The sequence below is a fragment of the Tiliqua scincoides genome, chromosome 3, assembly GCF_035046505.1.
Source record: "Tiliqua scincoides isolate rTilSci1 chromosome 3, rTilSci1.hap2, whole genome shotgun sequence".
Lineage (NCBI taxonomy): Eukaryota > Metazoa > Chordata > Lepidosauria > Squamata > Scincidae > Tiliqua > Tiliqua scincoides.
Window position 1 is genome coordinate 196,195,388 of NC_089823.1, and position 20,945 is coordinate 196,216,332.

The 20,945-nt window shown below is 43.1% G+C and overlaps 1 protein-coding gene across 1 annotated transcript in view; it reads left to right on the top strand.

Annotated features, from left to right (window-relative positions):
* TSPEAR (thrombospondin type laminin G domain and EAR repeats) overlaps nucleotides 1-19,630 on the top strand; it is a 53,921-nt gene extending 34,291 nt beyond the window's left edge. Inside the window, exons 6-12 of the mRNA XM_066622325.1 lie at nucleotides 2,767-2,898; nucleotides 3,904-4,136; nucleotides 8,095-8,281; nucleotides 11,199-11,428; nucleotides 15,855-16,042; nucleotides 16,643-16,744; nucleotides 19,477-19,630. Coding sequence (XP_066478422.1) covers nucleotides 2,767-2,898; nucleotides 3,904-4,136; nucleotides 8,095-8,281; nucleotides 11,199-11,428; nucleotides 15,855-16,042; nucleotides 16,643-16,744; nucleotides 19,477-19,630 — 1,226 coding nt within the window. The remainder of the gene's footprint in view (nucleotides 1-2,766; nucleotides 2,899-3,903; nucleotides 4,137-8,094; nucleotides 8,282-11,198; nucleotides 11,429-15,854; nucleotides 16,043-16,642; nucleotides 16,745-19,476) is intronic.
* Nucleotides 19,631-20,945: the final 1,315 nt, after the last annotated feature.

The following is a 20,945-nucleotide window of genomic DNA, read 5'->3' on the forward strand; positions in this document are numbered from 1 at the left end:
GGACCCAGTGAGAAGCTGTATAGGAGGGAGGGGATAGTTCCAGTACGTACCTTGAAGACTTACTCTCACTTTGCTCACAGGAAGGCTCATGGATCATGCCTGTGGAAGGTCCCAACAACAGATGGGCAGCCTGAATGGGTGGGCTGCACACATCTCTTGCACAAAAATCTGGGCAAGTGAGATGCAGCATTTGAGTAAACCAACCAGTACCTAAAACAGCAACACATCTGCTGCTGCCTCTGTAGCACAGTGTAGAATAGAGGCAAATGAGGCAGCTGCCATTTGGAAATATCTCTGAAACCCTTGAATACCTTAAGGAGCATTTAATTCAGCTAAAATAATTGAAATTAGTGGTCTTCAATTGTCACAGCAACTAACTTGTTCTACTGTTTTCAATGGGATGCAAGCACAACTAACTTTAATTGAATGGGAGACACAGAGTCATGTGTAGTGGCCTCAGATATTCAGATACTCAGATATTCAGGCCTCAGATATTCCTGATGTGTGTTGTTGTACCGTAAGACAATTCAAAGGAATTATCTCTGTGTTTCCTCAGCTCAACAGAAGTGGTGTCCTCCACTTTGATTAAGGGAGCATAAATATAGATTGTGCCCTCTGTATTGTTTGTATCCAAATTAAAGTCACACAAGTTATTTTTTTACTGAAATTCAAAAGACCACCAGAAGCCAAGACTAAGTGTAAGGTGTAGTGGTTAAACTCTTTGCCTTATCCACAGATACCATATGATAATTGTTCAGTAAGGTTGCCAACCCTCCAGATTAGGAGTCTCTCAGAAACAGCAGTGCTCTCCTGGGGACCCATGAGAATAATCTGGGAGACCTTCAAGCCCCCCCCCCGGCCCCCTCTCACTCCTGAGATCAATCCTGAGTTTTCCTGCCCAGTTCTATTACAGCAAGTTCTAGAGACAGAGGGTGCACTGATATCATCACTGCCTGCACACTTAGCACTTTTTCCCCAGGATCTGGGGTGCTGAACAAGCATGTATCATGAGGTGAGAGAGACACATCAGCAAATGCAGAGGAGATAGTTGGAGACTGGATCACTGGCTGTGGGAACTTAACTTCTCAGAGTTAAGAGCGGTCACAGGCATTGATAAAAATGATGAGAGGAAGGATTTAAATTCTCAGTAAGTCAAGCCAAATGGAAAATCAGTGAACTGCTGTTGCCCTACCAGCCCTGAATGATCTAAAAATACATTGAAGTTTCATCCCCCTCCCTAAATTTGGCACTCTGAAATTCATAGTTATGCCTTCTTTTTTCTTTTTTACTGATGTTATGGCACATATTTTAAAAAGTGGAACTGCCCCCCATGAACAAAAAATGCCTGAATTAGCCTCACTCAAACCTTTAAAACAGTGGTTCTCAAACTGTCCAAGAGTTTGGGAGCTGCAGTAAGTCTTTGCAGGGGAGAGGAGAATGCAGCGACATGATCCCCAGGATTGAGCTGCTGCCAGAGGTGACGGGGGCTTCCTTTTACCCACCACCATCACCAGCAGAATCCTAGGGGTGTGGGGAGCACCACAGAAGCCTGCACAGGGCTCCCCAACATAAGAACATAAGAACAGCCCCACTGGATCAGGCCATAGGCCCATCTAGTCCAGTTTCCTGTATCTCACAGCGGCCCACCAAATGCCCCAGGGAGCACACCAGATAACAAGAGACCTCATCCTGGTGCCCTCCCTTGCATCTGGCATTCTGACATAGCCCATTTCTAAAATCAGGAGGTTGCAAATCTAAAAATAAAGATCCTGACCCACTTCTGGTTTTCGATAGTGAAACCAAAAGTGGGTCACAACCTTTGTTTTTAGGTTTTAAAACCCTATGGAGGGTTTCACAGGGCTTCCCGCACCCCCCAGGAGGCTGCTGGTGATGCTGGTGAGTGAAACAAAGCCCCTGTTGCCCCTGGCAGTGGCACGATCCTGGGGGTTGTGTTGCTGTATCCCCCCCTCCCCACCTCTTACAGGGGCCAAGACAGAACTCCTCAGGCTGGGCGTCATGATGCCCCAATTTGAGAACCTCTGCTTTAAAAGATCCTTAGTCTTAAAAAAAGAACAGAAAAAATGAGCTATGTAAGCAGTCAGTTTTACTGAGTAGAGGGGTTTAATGGATCTCTTCTTACTTTAAATGAAATGTTTCCATTCTGCAGTGACCCTGCTTTAAGGATATAATACTGAATTAAGTAACTTATGTGTGTGTGTGTGGGGGGGGGAATCTTCAGGAGTGGTGTCAGTCCAAGTTGTTGCTCCTTTTATCCAGTAGCAAATGAAGCAGGAGAAAGCCATTTTCCTAGAATATGTGCAGAAAATCATAAGAACAGGAAATTTTTAACTTTTATTTTAAAATTTGTTAGCTATCCAGTGCTTTTGAAGCTATTTGTCAAAATCCAGCATAAATTTAGTAATTTTTTTATAATGCTCTCTTAAAAAGACAGTTTTTATATTTAGAATGTGAATAATGTAGTTTGGTTACATGTTCATTTTTTTCAAACCATGGAGTATGTAAATTTATGTCATGAAATGACATTTCTTATTGAACCAGAGGAAATATTTATCTGTTCCTCATGTCAGATGGGACTCATTTATTTGTGGTATTTTTCTGGATTATTAATTCTGTAGTTAACAATTACATGTTTTTTTCCTTTTGGGCCTTGTAATGCTATTGTATGATCATTTAAAATGAATAAGTGGCATGCAACCAAAGTTGTAATATATATAAATTATCTGTGTTTTTTTTGTCATCGTTCAGAAGCAGATATGAAGGTGACTTTGGGGTCCCGTCCTTCCTGCACCAAGAGTGAAAGTGGCCAGTTCTGGTTTAATGCTGCTCAGAAAGGACTGTATCTCTGTAATGGGAATGAATGGATTTCTATGCTAGAAGGTAAGTGTTGAGTGGACACATTTTGATTTCTGGCTCTGCATGATAGTTTTGATAGCTGTGACGTAAATATTTAGACTGCAAGCAGAGAACAAATCTAATCCCTGAAATTGTAGTTCCTATTATGTAGGTAGAGAGGACATATCTACATTGCTACAGTTAAACTGGTTTAATAGTCATTTCCTTTTCCCAGTGGTAACAGTGGAAACCTTCAAGTGCCTTGAAGTGGGAAAAGGAATCTGTAAAATAATGTATTTGTTTGAATCTTCCTTTCTGAACAAGGCCTCTCAAAGCAGTTTATATGCATGAAAAAACAAAATAATCAAGTTTTTGGATGCAGCTGCTGATTGCTCTTAAAGCTGTTGCAGGCCCAATGTAGAGGGTAGGAAGATCACCAACAGAAATAGCCTGGTAGCAGAAGACAGTTGCAGGGAGCAGAGCTGCTCCTTCATTGGGCTTTTGAAGGGCTAGGGGGATGGGATGGCAACAGTTCTCATGCCATCCGAGGTGTTCTGGTGGCTGCTGGTTTCTCCTGAGCAGGAATTTCCTATTCTGCACCAGGGATTCCAGGATTCTTTGGGAAATCCTGGCTGTTTAAGTGGTATAAGACCAATATTAGTTTGTAGTGTTAATGTGCCCAGTGACTTAAAGTAACTACACAGTAAGGTAAACAGTTCTCCATTTTCTTTACTATAATAGAGGTGGACAAGAATCTCTGTAATGGAAGGATATTTAAGGAGGAAAGGTTTGGAAGGTGTTTTTTGGGACGTGAGCAGCATGGCTGAGGAACAACTGCACAGGCTCAGAACTTGTGAAGGGGGGAGTAGCAAATGGGGTAGATAGAACTAGGAGGCAATGCAGGACAGATGACAGGCATCACAGAAAAAGCAGTGCAAAAAACAAACAATAATAAAAGCAGTGAAAAAGGTAAGTTCATCAATCTACACTCCTGTAGAAACCCTTTGTTAGGGAAATTTGATTTCATCTGACCTCTTTGTCACTTTCTAGTCAAAGAAAGATTGGACTATCTGGAAGAATATCAGAATTTAGTGACAAATTCTGAAAATATGGGCATTGAGGTCTTCATCATCCCGAAGGTGGGGCTCTTTGCAGCTGTTGCTAATCGCTACACCCCTCCTGGCTCTGCAATCTACAAATGGACCGATGAGAAATTTGTGGCTTACCAAAATCTTCCCACCTATCAGGCCCAATCCTGGAAATTCTTCACTATTGGAAAAAAGGTAAATTATCAAGCATTTTTTCCAGTATCATTTCACAAATAACCATTAAAATAATAAAAATCACAACAATGATTATTTGCATAAAATACGTGCGTTCCAGAAAAGATATAGACTTTCTGTTCTGGGGGAGCTTATATTCTCAAAACTCCAATACCAAATTTTTTCCATCGCTACTACAGGGACATTGCTAGAAACCTGGCCACAAGCCTGATCATCTGGTTGGGGTTCTTACTCTTCAGTCCAGCAGCCCTGGTGTTGAAGAAGGCCCTTTACTTCAGATGTTTCTATTGTTCCTTCAGACAATGTGAGCGTCATACTCGTACGTCTTGATTTTAGCTGTTTAATGTCTTAGGGAAATAACTGAAACTACCCCCAATTCTTCAGATCACTGAGACTAATTTTTACACATTCCATTCTTTTCCCAGAAACACATGAATGACAAGACTGGGCTAATGTGTGAAACACATGACATGTGTAAGAAAAAAAAATCACCAAGTGTCAGTGTCTTGCCAGTGGCAATAGGGCCTTTTCTCTGAAGAATGCTGGTTGCTTATATGTGGCTTGAGCTCTCCTTGCAGATGTTCAGCAGCCTGAGTCTTATTAGAGGCCTTTGAGGAGGAATCAGGCAACTTTGATTCGTGTTCTGTGTCTTGGTGGCAAAATTAGCTTCCATCCTCTGCTTTCCCTGCTGACTGCTTCCAGAAATTCAGAATCGTGGGAATAATATAAATTGTGGTAGGAAGATCATGGAACCATTACCCCAATATTTCAATGGAGTGCTAAAAAATGAGTCATCTTTCAGCCAACAACAGCAACAACAACTAAATATCACATTAAACCGAGTCACACCATTGATCCTGCTAGCTCAGGGTCACCTATACCAACTGGCAGTGGTTCTCCAGGGTATTTTCTGACAGGGGTCTTTTCCAGCTCTATATGGAGTTGCCAGTGATTGAAACAGAGACCTTCTAGATGTGCTGTACCACTGAGCTACAGCTCCACCCCCAACATACAGTGCAATTCAGCACCATTAAACTCAGGGAAACTTTTAGCTGACTGTGCTAGGCTGTGAACTGTATCCTCGCATTCTGTTCCTATGCATGATTCCGTGAAAGCAAATTCAATGAGTGCAGTGAAATGTGCACCCAAACAAGAGTACATAAGATGGCAGCCTTTGGGCCTTTATTTCTGGTTCCTCCATGTTAGGGGGGTTTGGAGTGCTCAGAGTTCTTGGTTCTTGAACCCTAAAGCCCTCAAGGCCCCTCTGTTCAGTAGTACTGCCACCATCCTGTATGTCCCAGTGCGTCAGTCCAGGGACACTGAGAGCCTCTAGGCTTAATTCTATCCCTTGCATCACTGAACACTTTCTCCAATTAAAGCTTCAGCCCTCAAGTTACTAGACCTCAATGAGCACTTGGTAGCTTGCTGAACGGCTAGGGAGGATTCTGAACCCTTGTCCCCAACAGACAATGAAAACAACTTAGTAAAAGATATTTTAGTTTATTAAGTACATACGGTTACACATTCTACAATAAGGCAGCAAATGCTAGAGGCATAAACATCTAGGAAACATCAGCAATAAAATAATAAAGCTAGCTGGCTATCTCTGTTAATCCCTATCTCTCACCTGGGTCAGTTACTCTTGTAGATCTTTTAGCTCCAGGGCTACTTATGAGGCCAGGTGCCCATGTTGGACAATGGAGCTCCCCTCGTGCAGGATGTTGCCCTCAAAACTCTGTCTAAGAAGGAACCGGACACATGCCATGGGCACTCATTATTATACTTCTTATGCTAATAGGTGTCTTCATACTTATTTAGACTGTCCAATCAGAAACTTTTGAGGACAGAACCTTCTTAAAGTTGGCCTGGTTGCTAGCCCCTCATAGTTCTTTACCCCTCCCAACTGGAGATCCACAACTGCACTCCATCACGCTTGATCAGGCGCCTCTCTGTCTACTAAGGTGCTAAACGTTCCAATGGGTTGTAATTCTTGTTATCTGTCCTTTCTGGCCAGCAAAGGAGAGACAACAATCTTTTTGTTTATTTACTCACATTCTTGCAGCTAGGAACTGCTAGCAACTTCTCAGTTACACTGTCTTAGTGTGATTCAGGCTTCTACTGCCAACCTAGGCCTAACAAGTACATATTCATGACACTCCACCAGAGGAAACAGCAACAAGAGGAGAAAGTACCATGTTCTGTGGAGTGTTAAGCATCTTTCCGTCATGTGCAGAGTTTCCTTGATCTGTCATGCTGGAGAACAGCAGGCATGCCAGGTGGGTTGCTAGGTTGGCCAAGTTTATTTTTCCTGGCAAGGCAAATACCTTTACCATCAACTGAAATTAAATGTCAGTTTTCCATCACTTTACCTCTGTGGAAAGAACTTCTGCTGAAGCAAGTACCCTATGCCTTGATCCATTCATTTGGTCAGCCAGGGGCAGTGAGTTTCTTCCTCTATCATGCAGATTACCTTCAGCATAGGCAGGGTCTGCTGGGTCATATTGCTGAGTTCCCACATGGCAATCTTTTCTCCCCCATGTCTCCCCATCTCTCTCCCCATCTCTCTCATTTGCTGTGATTCTGGCTGGATTTCCATTCTGTGTAGATATGGGGATGGGGGGGTAAGCCGTGGTGCCCAACCTCCTGGTTCCCGATCTGCGCTTGTGCCAGGTCCCAAATCAGGAGGCTCCACTGCCATAACAAAGACAAAGTCAGGCAGAAAGAAAGAGACAACTCTTGGAAGCTTTCTTCCTAGTCGCATGAAGAAGTTTCTTGTCCCTATGCTGGTTTCTTAAGACTGGAGAAAAAATTCTGTCTGAATTCAGTTATATAGCAGGCCAGAAAAGAGTTAAAGCATAAAAAAGAGAGAAAACAAACAAAAAAGGTGGGTGGCTAATGCAAGGAGGAAAGACTAGATAGCAGGCTTGGGTAATGGCTTGGATGTTAGAAGCACCCATGCAAGAATCTTATCACAAAAAATACCAGCAGGAGGTTTTCGGCAAACAATGCAACATAAAATGCCCTTACATGTCTAATAGTACAATGTTATGCATGTTTTCTTAAAAGTAAGTTCTACTGATTTTAATGGGATTCACTCCCAGGTATGTATGTTTATGATTGCAGATGAAATGTCACTGATCCCTAATGGTACTTCAGTAGCAGTTTGATGACTTCATTACACCTGTGTGACCCCAAGGAGGGTGGGTCAGAACTTGTCACATAGAGATACTTTTTCTGAGGGAGCCAAGCCAGATCACACATGAGCATCTTGGGCTTCATCTTAAAAGATCTAAGTTTGATGGTACCATTGTTAGAGGTCCGGTAGGCTTGGGTATCCAATCAGCTTCTGCAGTGGTTCCCAACATTTTTTAACTTGCGTACTCCTTGGCAACCCATTTCCATAGATTGTATCCCTCACATTATAGCCCTGCAAGGTATTCTAATACAGACCTGCCTTTTTCTGCCATTATTCCATTCTTTTTCAAGTACCCCTAAAGATCCTGGCAAGTATCCCTTGGGTTGGGAACCACTGAGCTAGTGCATGACAATCCCAGCAGAAGGTCTTGCTAAGAGCTAGTGTTCTTTCTGGATTCAGATGAACAAGAAAAGGGCTACTCAAAATTATCTTCCTAATTATAAACCTTATTATATCTGTAGTCTTTCTTCTGTGTTGCTGATTTCAAAGTGCCTCAGGGAATCCCCCTTTTGATTAAACCTTATGCTGAGGCTTTGCTGAAGGGAAACATAAGGGGAAGAAGAAAGATAAAAACATCACAACTGGGGGAATTGCCAGGAAGGTGATGTTCGTTGCCAATCTGATTTCACAGATTTCACATCCCTTGTCAGATTCTTACAAAGCAAATTCATATCCTATTGAGACTGAACAACAGTATATAATCTCTATGCTCTTGATTGTTCCATGTAAGAAGAATGCCTGAGCTTTTGTTTTGTTTTTCAGATTTTCCTTGCCGTGGCTAATTTTGAACAGAATGAAAGAGGTCAGGAGTTTTCTGTCATTTACAAGTGGAACTACAGAAAAGAGAAATTTGTTGTGTACCAGAGGATCATGACCCATAGTGCTAGGGATTGGGAAGCATTTGTCATTGATGGAGAAGCCTTCCTTGCAGTGGCTAATCACAGAAAAGGTACTTAGATTCTTAAGTTCGGTTATGCTCATGAGAATGCACAAGTCCCCCATTCCTTTATCATTGGGGTAATGACAATCACTTTCCTTTCTCAGTATAAGCTCTTTGCCTTTAACAGATTCAAGGCAGGCATACAGTCTACAGAGGCAAAGTGACTATACTTAACTGACATGCACTGAATGAAAGGCACATGAGCCCTGCAAAAAGGTGGGAGGGGGGCTAGCCCATCCTAGATTTGGAACAGAGCTTCAGTGTGAGAAGATAGTTTCTGGGCAAGCAATCCAGGCCCTTTCATTTTTGAAGCTAAGCACTGATCATATCCCAGCAACTTTCTCACTAGATATAGGGACCTTTCAGGGAATGGGTATTGCCGCAGTCACTGTTATACAGTCTGCAGTCTGCTAGAGAGGCATGTTATTCTTCTGGAAGAGCAGGTAAGGCACACTTGATTTTCAGAGTTTGTTTTCTGGACTTTGGAGAAATGAGTGTCAAAAGTGCTTTAGATTTAAAAACAAGCAAACCTGTTTCCAATGCCCCACTTCATTTCACACCAGAATTTTTAAATTTACATCTGCAGCATGTGCCCTGTGTGGTTATACATTTTTAGCTGCTAAGAACTATGTGGTGTTTCTCAGGTCCAAGATCTTTCAACTCGGTTCGCGTTGTTGTTGGCAACCTTCAGTCTCAAAAGACTATGGTATCGCGCTCTGGATGGTGGTTCTGGCACAGCGTCTAGTGTGGCTGAAAAGGCCAATTCGGGAATGACAACCCCTTCCACACTGGGAGCAAGTGTAGTGTGTCCCTGGTCTGTCTCCCTGGCTGTGGGCCTTCCTTCTTTGCCTCGGTCTGTTGGCCAAGTGTTTCTTCAAACTGGGAAAGGCCATGCTGCACAGCCTGCCTCCAAGCGGGCCGCTCAGAGGCCAGGGTTTCCCACTTGTTGAGGTCCATCCCTAAGGCCTTCAGATCCCTCTTGCAGATGTCCTTGTATCGCAGCTGTGGTGTACCTGTAGGGCGCTTTCCTTGCACGAGTTCTCTATAGAGGAGATCCTTTGGGATCCGGCCATCATCCATTCTCACGACATGACCGAGCCAATGCAGGCGTCTGTTTCAGCAGTGCATATATGCTAGGGATTCCAGCTCATTCCAGGACTGTGTTGTTTGGAACTTTGTCCTGCCAGGTGATGCTGAGGATGCGTCAGAGGCAGCGCATGTGGAATGCGTTCAGTTTCCTCTCCTGTTGTGAGCGAAGAGTCCATGACTCGCTGCAGTACAGAAGTGTATTCAGGACACAAGCTCTGAACGAATCTCAGATTTCCACAAGCAAATTGGGTGCTAAATGTTTGCTAAAAAACCCTGGCTTTCAGTTTCAGATTGCAAGTATTTAGGTTCAAAATCTGCAGCATTCCTCCAGAAAATCTGGAATGAATGCATATCACTTTGAACATGTGGAACATCCTAACCGTTTTTCAAGATCCATAATCATATTCCGATATGGGGCTTTCAGGCCGTTAATGGTCTATGAATGGCCATCTGCTGCCACCTGGTGGAGTCTGTAGCATAATCATCACAGAGGACTGCTTATGCTGAAATAAATTTATCTTTAGGACTGTTTGTTATACAGCAGGGGTGTCCAAAGTTTTTGGCAGGAGGGCCACATCATCTCTCTGACACTGTGTCGGGGGCCAGGGGAAAAAATTAGTTTACATTTAAAATTTGAATAAATTTACATAAGTTTACATAAATAAATATATTAAAGATGAACTTATATGAATGAAGGTCTTGCAATAGCTCAAGGCCTATAAAAGGCCTTGCACAAAGCAAGGCTGGCCTTTCCTTTGCTGACATGGCTGCATCACAGATGTGAAACTGCAAGCAGGGGAGGAAGCCTTCATCCCACAGCTCACATGAGAGGTCAAACAGTCGCCCTCACGCTGAGAGCTGTTGCATTGGGCCAGTGTGGGCTTCAACAAATCTCCAGAGGGCCAGAGGCTCATTGGAGACTGGGGGCTCCCTGAGGGCCGCACTGAGAAGCCTTGAGGGCCGCAAGTGGCCCCCGGGCCGGGGTTTGGGCACCCCTGTTATACAGTGTAAAAAAGCTTTGCAAAATTGTCAGTATTTATGGTTTTTGTTATACTGTGTAACAAAGAACTGTAAAATTGTCAGTAGTCATAGTTTCGGTCTTAATATGAAGAGGTCAGGAAAGATATGAAAGTTTAATTTTCTAATCCTCGCTGTGGTTCAATAATCTTCCTACTATTTTTGCTCCCTGCACTTGCAAAATAAGTAAATAAATAAATGTAGAGAATTGGAGGAATGTAATTGAAATCTACTACCAAGTGTCCACATTTTTATTTCACTTTCTTATATTTCATTTTCTTTCCGATTTTCTATGCTATGTGTGTGGATATTAAGAAAATTGTTTCCATTTGAAATCAGTGTTGAATGTTCAAAGACTTCTAATTTCAGAAGTCATGCAAGTGCCCAGCCAATGAACATGACCCCATGTGCAGAAAATTAGGCAAAGAGGCAAGAGAAAAAGGGACTTGGAGAAACCCACAAAGAGTCATAAATTTAATCCTTGGAATGTGGTCTTCTGTTTTGACATTTCTTACTGTGCGTTGTTTTTTGGTGAAATGTTTTCCAACAAGCAGCGTTGTTTAAACTTTTTTGGGTTTGCCTGATCAAAAATTAGATAGTGTTGCTTTCCTAAACTTGTTCATAGCCTTTGGCTTGACTGTCATGGACATACAAAAGCCAAAAATTAAAACTAGGTGAGTTCAGTTTATCTCGTTTGTATCTTATCATGTCTGTAATGTCAGCATTATTCCTGTTGCTTGAAACATCTGCCATCTCCTCCTGCTTTACCATATTTCTATGACATTTCCATACATTCAATTCTTTTCTGATTCCTTCCTAGGGGATAACCACAATATAAACAGTGTCATATACAGATGGAACTCCAGAATGGGCGTCTTTGAAACCAATCAGACCATTCCTACCTCTGGAGCTTATGACTGGGAATTTTTCACCATTGGGCCTTATTCCTTTCTGGTGGTGGCCAACACATTTAATGGAACATCTACCAGAATCTACTCGCATATTTACATTTGGATCAGTGGAGCCTTCCAGCTCTTCCAATCAATCTTGGTAAGATACAGCAATAGGAAAGCCAGTTTAGTTTGAGTGTTTAGGCGATGTCTTTAATTTCAGATATGGTCAGGCAATCTGCTTGCATCCATAGTGTGTGGGCATCATACTTGCATGTGTGTTGTGCAGAATAGTACACACGTCAAAGCTGTTCTACCTGCACAAATTTGCACTAGATATTGCTCCTGCAGCCAAAAGTTATGTTGTTTCTGGAGAAGAGTGGGTTGACCAGCCATGTCATTGCCACCAGCAGTGGCCTCATTGCCTGCCATTGTGCTTCTGTTCCACAAATCTCAGCGTGCGTCCCTCTCCTGGGACACTCAGTGTAGCCTCAGATCAGATGATGGGGTTACTGCAAGCCAATAACCTTGTCCTCCCTATGGTCCTTTTTCAGCACTCTCGGGAGTCCCAGATTATCTGCTTCTTACTCCCTTTGTGCTGTTGTGGGCACAATCCCAACCCCCCCCCCAGGGGCCCTTGGATCATAGATGACACCATAGAGCCATAGATCATGTGGAAAGGAGGCACACATAAACACAGAAAGTTATATTAATGACAATTTTTTGAAGAAACAAAGGATTGATTTCACTTTCTAAGCATAACCATACAATATATAAATTCCGTAACTTAGGACGAGACAGGAATCCTTTGAATTTCTCCCAGAACAGAGCGCTTGTTGTCTCACCGGCATCAGTTCAAAGGACTGAACCCAACATGAAGCTCTCCGAGCTCTGTTTTATTCTCCCCTTGGAAGCTTCCAACAGCATTTTCTTATATGTGCAGGACTCCTGACAGGGCAGGGGCCAGCAGAAAAGACAGGCAGGAAAGGTGGGAAACTGTTTAATTCTTTCCCACCTGCCTACCCCCCTTGTTCCAACTTCCCTGAGGTAACTTCAACTAGTCAAATGTCCAGTAACAGAAAAGAATCACTTTAAACATTTCCTTAACAGTTTTGTTTCTATTTCTGCCTTTCTTCTCCCTTGAGGTAAGTATATTTTAATAATCCTGAGGTAACAACTCTTAAGATAAGGCTTTTAAAATATACAACACTGTCAGACTCCCATGGGAATCTCTGGTCCTGTGGTACTACTGAGGCACATCCCAGTTACCCTGACTACAGGCCAGCAGATATTTCCTAGCTGGAATTGGTGGCTGTGCTAAAATACATTCGGGTTGCCAGGACAATGTGGCAGCAGTTTTATTCCTCGCTGCTCTGCAGCTCTTATCTCAACTGGACCAGTGGCTCAAAGATGGCAAGTTGGGCTGCATGTTCCTCTTTTGGAGTGTGGGAAATGGCCCCTAAATGGGAGTGGGTGGGCAAGAGGCTCAGAAAAATCTGAAACACAGTGAGGAGGAGCCTTTGGCAACTGGCTGAGAATGACTGGGGACAACAGTAGGAAGGTGCAAGTGGGCCATGATGGTGGTTAGAGGTAGGTGCAGGAGGTGGGGAAAAGCTCCTAAGGGGGGGCCACTACAAGTCGTCTGGGGCCAACAAAAAACTGGGGCTGGCCCTGTTTTTCCTCTACAGTGCTGCTTTTGGAATGATTCCTGAGGAAAAAGACACTTGAAAACATACATCAGTATACACTTGCAGATAATTTTTTCAGATAAGATTGATGAGCAGGAACTTACAGGAATCAGTAATCTATAAGTGTCTAATATCTTACTCAAGTAACTTTTCTGAAAAGACTGCATGGATTTTCTGTTGTGACAAAATGTTTTCTGGGCATGCTGCTCCACAGGAATGATCCTAAATGTCTTTCAGTGGAGGAAACTATGCTCTGGTCATGAAAGAGAGACCGGTTTTCTTGACATGCTAAATGACTGTGCTTTAGCGCAACTAGTCATGGAGCCTACCAGAGGACTGGCGACTCTGGATTTAATATTGTGTGGCACTCAGGACCTGGTTAGAGAGGTAAATGTTACTGAACCATTGGGGAACAGTGACCATGCTGCAATTAGTTTTACTATGCATGTCGGGGGAAGAGTGCCAAAGAAATCTAACACAAAAACGCTTGACTTCCAAAAGGGTGGATTTTCCTCAAATGAGGAGGCTAGTTAGGAAGAAGTTGAAAGGGAAGGTAAAGAGGGTCCAATCTCTCCAGAGTGCATGGAAGCTGTTTAAAACAACTATAATAGAAGCCCAGGAGAAGTGTATACCTCAAAGGAAGAAGGGCTCCGCTAACAAGCCAAGTTACAGAGGCTATAAAGGGCAAGGAAGCTTCCTTCCGTAAATGGAAGTCTTGCCCTAATGAGGAGAATTATATATCTGGACTTTCAGAAGGCATTTGACATGGTCCCTCACCAAAGGCTGCTGAAGAAGCTCCACAGTCAGGGAATTAGAGGGCAGGTTCTCTCCTGGATTAGGACCTAGTTGAGGTCCAGGAAGCTGAGAGTAGGTGTCAATGGCCAGTTTTCACAATGGAGGGAGGTGAAAAGCGGTGTGCCCCAAGGATCTGTCCTGGGACCAGTGCTTTTCAATCTCTTCATAAACAACCTGGAGGCAGGGCTAAGCAGCAAGGTGGCCAAGTTTGCAGATGACACCAAATTTTTCCGAGTGGTGAAGACCAGAAGAGATTGTGAAGAGCTCCAGAAGGATCTCTCCAAACTGGGAGACTGGGCAGCAAAATGGCAAATGCGTTTCAATGTAAGTAAGTGTGAAGTCATGCACTTTGGGGCAAAAAAATCAAAATTTCACATATAGGCTAATGGGTTCTGAGCTGCCTGTGGCAGATCAGGAGAGAGATCTTGGGGTGGTGGTGGACAGCTCGATGAAAGTGTCGACCCAATGTGCAGCAGCAGTAAAGAAGGCTAATTCCATGCTTGGTATCATTAGAAAAGGCACTGAGATTAAGACAGCTAATATTGTAATGCTGTTCTACAAACTGATGGTTAGGCCACACCTGGAGTATTGCGTCCAGTTCTGATTGCCATATCTCAAAAAGGATATAGTGGAGATGGAAAAAGTGCAAAAGAGGCAACCAAAATGATTACTGGGCTGGGGTACCTTCCCTATGAGAAAAGGCTACAGCATTTGGGCCTCTTCAGCCTAGAAAAGAAGCACCTGAGGGGGGGACATGATTGAGACATACAAAATCATGAAGGGGATGGACAGAGTGGATAGAGAGACGCTCTTTTCCCTCTCATATAACACCAGAACTAGGGGACATCCACAAAAACTGAGTGTTAGGACAGACAGAAGAAAATATTTCTTTACCCAGTGTGTAGTTAGTTTGTGGAACTCTTTGCCACAAGAAGTAGTGGCATCTTGCCTGGATACCTTTAAGAGGGGATTGGTCAAATTTCTGGAGGAGAAGTTCATTACGAGTTACAAGTCATAGTAGGTATGTGCAAGCTCTTGGTTTTAGAGGCAAAGGGGAGGGCACCAAGATGCAGGTTGTGCCTGTTGTCTTGTGTGCTCCCTGGGGCATTTGGTGGGCCGCTGTGAGATACAGGAAGCTGGACTAGATGGGCCTTTGGCCTGATCCAGCGGGACTCTTCTTATGTAAACCATGATGTTCCAGCCTCATTGGGATAGTCCCAAAAATCAGTGTAGATGTTCTGTTAAAATTAAAGCCCAAATGCATGTGAAAATTAAACCCAAATGCATGTGAACTATGTGATGAATGGGTGGGTTGACTATCCATTGACTACTCAGGGCTGGAAATGATATTTGCAACTCTTTGTGCAAGTAGTTAAGGGTGGCATGGAGATACATTCGTCCCAGCTTCTGGGTTCCTCATGGAATAATGCATGGAAATGTAGTGCATGATAAAATAGAGAGCAGAAAGAAGCATTTGCCAGTCTTCTGGAAATATTTCAGTGATCAAGGAAACTATAGAACATGACTTGACAGAGTAGAATGTGTCTTTGTGTTCTTCATCTCTGCAACTCCCTAGGAGAGCGTTTGTTTCCAAGTAAACAAATTTAGGGTTGCCTTAGGGTTTGTCTAGAGCAGTGTTTCTCAAACTGTGGGTCGGGACCCACTACGTGGGTTGCAAGCCAATTTCAGGTGGGTCCCCATTCTTTTCAATATTTTATTTTTAATACTTTAGACTTGATGCTACCATGGTATGTAACTGCATTTGGGGAGATGTTATAGACTTGTACTTCTAACAAGCTACTATATATATTATTTTAACAATGGTAGTAAATGGGACTTACTGCTGGATAAGTGTGAGAAGGATTGCAGCCTAGGATTGTTAAGAATTTTCCTGCTTGATGATGTCACTTCTGGTCATGACATCACTTCCGGTGGGTCCTGATAGATTCTGACAGATGAAAAGTGGATCCCGGTACTAAATGTGTGAGAACCAGTGGTCTAGAGAACTTTTAAACCTCTTCCTGTACTGCAGTGGATACATCTTTCTACAGCTACCACTCATTTTCTGATAAGTTTTTCTTTCTGTCTTCTCTTTTATTTTAGACTTTTGGCGCTGCTGACTGGGAGGTCTTTCGCATCCGGGACAGAGTCTTCCTTGTCGTAGCTAACAGTCACAGTTATGACAGTGGAACTGTGGCCCCAAACAACTACTATGCCATCAATTCATCCATCTATGAGCTTAACATCACTGCACAGATGTTTGTCAAGTTCCAGGACATTCTTACTTACAGGTGCCTCTTTTGTGTATTGCTCAGAACTCCAGCTCTGTGCTATTTTGTCAGAGAAAAGAAAGTGTTTTTTCCTTCACATACAACACATGCACATGCACATGCACATGCGCGCGCACACACACACACTTAGGGCGCAAACCTAAACCCTTATGTCAGTGCTTTCCAGTACTGGCATAGTGGTGCCAATGTGGGGCATGTGCTGCATCCTGCAGTTGAGTGTCACTCACGGAGGCCTCCTCAAAGTAAGGGAATGTTTGTTCCCTTACCTCAGAGCTGCACTGCCCTTATGTCAGAGCTGGAAAGCACTGACATAAGGGGTTAGGATTGCACCCTTAGAATGTGTTCTTATAATTTGATAAAAAAAATCAAAATACATGAAGGAAAAACATTCTTTGTTGGAATAACACAATGTATGTGTGTTTGTGTGTAGTTGTTCTTGCTAACAGAAATCCTTAGAAAGATGACAATGCTCACTTTTTTGAAATTACATTGATTTTGAAAACTAAGGTATTTCTATTCTAAATACTAAATTGACCAGCGATGTACCAGTTGATGATTCTGGGATTGTTGCAATCTCTTCTTGTTTGGTTTTTGCTGCAGTGCTCTGGACTGGGAGTTCTTTTCTGTGGGAGAAGATAAATTTTTGGTGGTAGCAAATTCCTTTGATGGTGTGACCTTCTCTGTAAACAGTATTATTTACAGGTAAGAAGTCAAGAGCTGAACTCCCTTTTTGGTCGTAGCTTGATTTGTACTTGTTACTTTTTTTTTATGGTGAATGGAAACTGGCCAGATCACATGCATGCATGAATGAACTAATCAGCACATCTGTACAATTCATGGATGATACAAAAGTAGAACACATTTTTCAAGGAACTTTCAAGATCAGGAAATCCTTGAACATTGTTTGGCTGTTGAGAAGGTGGTAGGCCCGTTCAATAATAATAATAATAATAATAATAATAATAATAATAATAATAATAATAATAATAATAAATAAATAAATAAATAAATAAATAAATAAATAAACTTTATTTGTATCCCACCCTTCTCCCTGAAAGGGACCCAGGGCAGCTTACAACATGTAAAAACAATTTTAAAAAGCATGATTTAACACAGATAAAAATATATTAAAAACACATTAACAGAGGCCATAAAAACAGTAGTCAGAATAAAGTCAGAATAAAAAGAGCATAAAACAGCAAATCATAGAGGAATCCAGCCTGTCAAAAGAAACTAAAAGATGTATAAAAGTGTTAAAAAGGCCATGGAATCAGAAGCCTTGTTTAAAGAGCAGGGTCTTCAGGCCTCGCCGAAAAAACTCAAGAGAGGGAGCCATTCTCAAGTCAAGGGGAAGGGGAAGTTCCACAACATTGGTGCCACTACTGAGAAGGCCCTATTTCTTGCTGCTGCCCCACGAACCTCCTTGGGCGGTGGCACTTGTAAAAAGGCCTTCTCTGATGACCTGAGAGGACGAGCCGGATTGTATGGGAGTAGGCGATCTCTAAGATAGCCTGGCCCAGAGCAGTATAGGGCTTTAAAGGTCAAAACCAGCACCTTGAATTGGGCCCGGAAACGAATGGGCAGCCAATGTAGCCCCCGGAGAAGCAGACTGAAACCGCCTAGGAAATCGCCTAGCTCCAGTGACCACACGGGCCGCCGCATTCTACACTAATTGCAGTTTCCAAACCGTCTTCAGGGGCAGCCCCACATAAAGCGCGTTACAATAATCTAACCTCGATGTCACCGTAGCATGGATCACCATGGCCAGGTCTGCACGATCCAAGTACGGACGCAGCTGGTGCACCAGCCAAGAAAGGAAAAACAAATGATGGAAAAACAAATGATGGAAAACATTTTTCTCTCACCCTCTGCTCCTGCCATCAAATGGCAGCTGGCAGAATACTATGGGAACATAAGTGACTTAATCTCTGGAAGGTATCCCATGGGGCATGTAGTCCAAGGATTTTCTGTTATTGAAACATCTCTGACAAATGCATTGTACCATCTGTGATGGTACAATGCATTTGTCAGAGACGTTTCAATGTGCGCAGTTAAGGACGCAATCCAGAGGTGCCCTTGAGCCAACGAAAGTCCCTTGCGTCTGCCTAGGAGGGTCGTAAACGTGCTGTAAGGCATGTTTGTTCCTCCTCGAGAGGAAGCTGGGCTGGCACTCTGAGAAGTGCTGGCCTGTGGAGGCTGATGCAAGCCTCCACGCCAGCTTCCTCTTTGACTCTTGTGTCGGCCCAGCCAACGCAAGGTAGGCGGGGAGGAGGCAGGAGGGAGGCATTCCTGGATGGGAGTGGGCGGGGGGGTGGCCCCAAGGGCAGGCAGGTGGGGAGCAGGAGGAGCAACCCCTGTTCCCGGGGAGAACGGAGCAACTCCAAACTGCTCTGCTCTCCTTAGACTTGTGCCACCTCAAGAGGAGGCGCAAGTCAGAGGAGACCCATAGGGGCCAGTGGCCCTTACCCAGAAGTAAGGGGAAATGTTTCCCCTTGCCTCTGGCTGAGTCACTTATGGCCACAATCCTGCGCTGGTTACAGCGCAAGCCTCTTGGCTCAACTGTTCCAGCACAGGATAGGATTGTGCCCAAACTCTTCTAAGCAAATTATTAAATAAAGTCTACCTTATACATCAGTGTTTCGCAAACTGTGGTTTGGGACCCACTAGGTGGGTTGTGAACCATTTTTAGGTGGGTCCCATTCATTTCAATATTTTATTTTTAATATATTAGACATGATGCTACCATGATATGTGACTGCATTTGGGGAAATGTTACAGACCTGTACTTTTAACAAGCTAGTATGTATATTCTTTTAACAATGATAGTAAATGGGACTTACTCCTGGGTAAGCGTGGATAGGCTTGCAGCCTAAGATTGTTAAAAAATTTTCCTGCTTGATGATGTATTTCCAGTCATGATATCACACTCGTGTGGGTCCTGACAGATTCTCATTCTAAAAAGTGGGTCGCGGTGCTAAATGTGTGAAAACCACTGTTATACATGCATGTTCATCACTTGATAAATACAGCATCAGGTGAAGACTTACACACGTGAATGCTCCCATTACAGACACAACTTCCTCGTATGTTCATTGCAAGCCCAATACTTTTTAGTAGAATCTGTTCAGACTCAGGAATGATCCCTGCAGAATGCCATTACATATTGATTATCTTCTGGATGCAGTTTCCCAGCTGAGTATCCATATTACTTATTTCCCTTGTCTACATTTTGAAAGTTTTTCCAAGGGCATATGTCCATATTGTAGGGTCTTTGAGCTTGTATTAAGGAAGTTTTTTCTCAGATGCATTTCTGTGTCAGCAGTTTTTCTGGATAAGAGAGAAGACGATGTAGAGGTATGTGAACAAGAGATAATCACGTTTTGTGGAATTAAGAAACATGGACACTTAAGTGACTCTTTTTCTCTTTGCTGTAGATGGCAAGGGTATGAAGGTTTTGTAGCAGTTCACCACCTTCCAACCTTTGGCTGTAGGGACTGGGAAGCTTTTAACACCACAGCTGGCTCTTACCTCATGTATTCAAGTGCAAAAGAACCACTCTGCAGGGTGCTGAAGCTGAAAACTTTTTGACCTGGAAAGAGGTGCTTTGGTTTGCTGCAAACAGAAGGCAAGCCTGGACATATGAGGAACTACTCTGGCTACTCAGGGCTAGAATCAGGAATACAGTGCCTTGGCATCACTTCAGTGGAGATCAGAGACACCATAGGACAGATTCCCCCCCCCCCCGCCTTGCTCAGTTAGACTCAGCATTGTGAAGTTGTTGGAAATGAATTTTTATTGTCCTGCCCCTTAGAGTGGGGTCAGAGCATAAATTTGAGCAGCCCTACAATAGCAAGTGCAATAATCTTGGTGCACCCCTCTCCTTACTTGCAAGCCCTCTTGCATCATCCAGATCCCAAGAAGGTGGAGATGTAATCCACACTTCTAGAAACAATGGGAACCTTTTTGCAACTGAAACAGGACAGTGAGCGCAGCAAGATGCCTCTGGCAAATTGTGGGCTACTGAAATGTAGAACAAATGTACATATTTGTACTGATTCCTGTCTCAGTTGTGTGGATGCGTCCCCCACCCTGTCCCAATTCCAGGTGCTGTCCCTTCATAGGAAAAGCATGCGCTATTTTGACTTATTCTAATCCATTTATTGGCATCACAGTTTACTGTGAAACCCTATGAAATTGCCCTGACAAAAGTCCCAACAGAGCAGATGGAAGATTCCTCATATTATGGGACTCTATAGCATGTGAATTCTGTGGGGTCATAAAATCCTAGCTGCTGCTTTCAAGGAATTTATCCCCCACCCCCACAAAAAAAATCAGATATTAATCCAGCTCAGAAAATTCTTTATGGCTCTGAATCTCAGGTTTCAAGGAACAGTAATGTTCACTGAACAAATTAGAAGTCCGGTTCTTTGGTGGAAAGTGCTACCATTCTACTAGAAATAATGAACAATTAGTACACACTTGGGGTGCACACCAGCAAAGTGCTTATGATCTGTGCTTAAGTCATCCAGGTTTGTATTTTCTAGCTTTGCAGCACAACCAGGAATAGTAAGTCAAGTGTAATGGCCTTACGTTTGACCAACACTTGAGGATTCCACACACTAATACATATTTGACATTGGGAAAACAGTACCTTGTTGCAAGGATTGGTGACGTTTCCGTAATAACCTCCACCCCATTGTCATTGGTGCTCTCTCAGTTCTTGTTCCCTTGTTAGTCTGTGAATAATTCCCAAAGCCCCCTGTAATGTCTGTATAACCTCTACTTGTTATTGAAAGAGTTTCAGTCCTTATCTATACATATGTTTCTGTTGTATAAATTGATATCATTGACAACTATATTTTTTACATGGTAGTGGAATTATTTATTATTGGGAGACTATTTG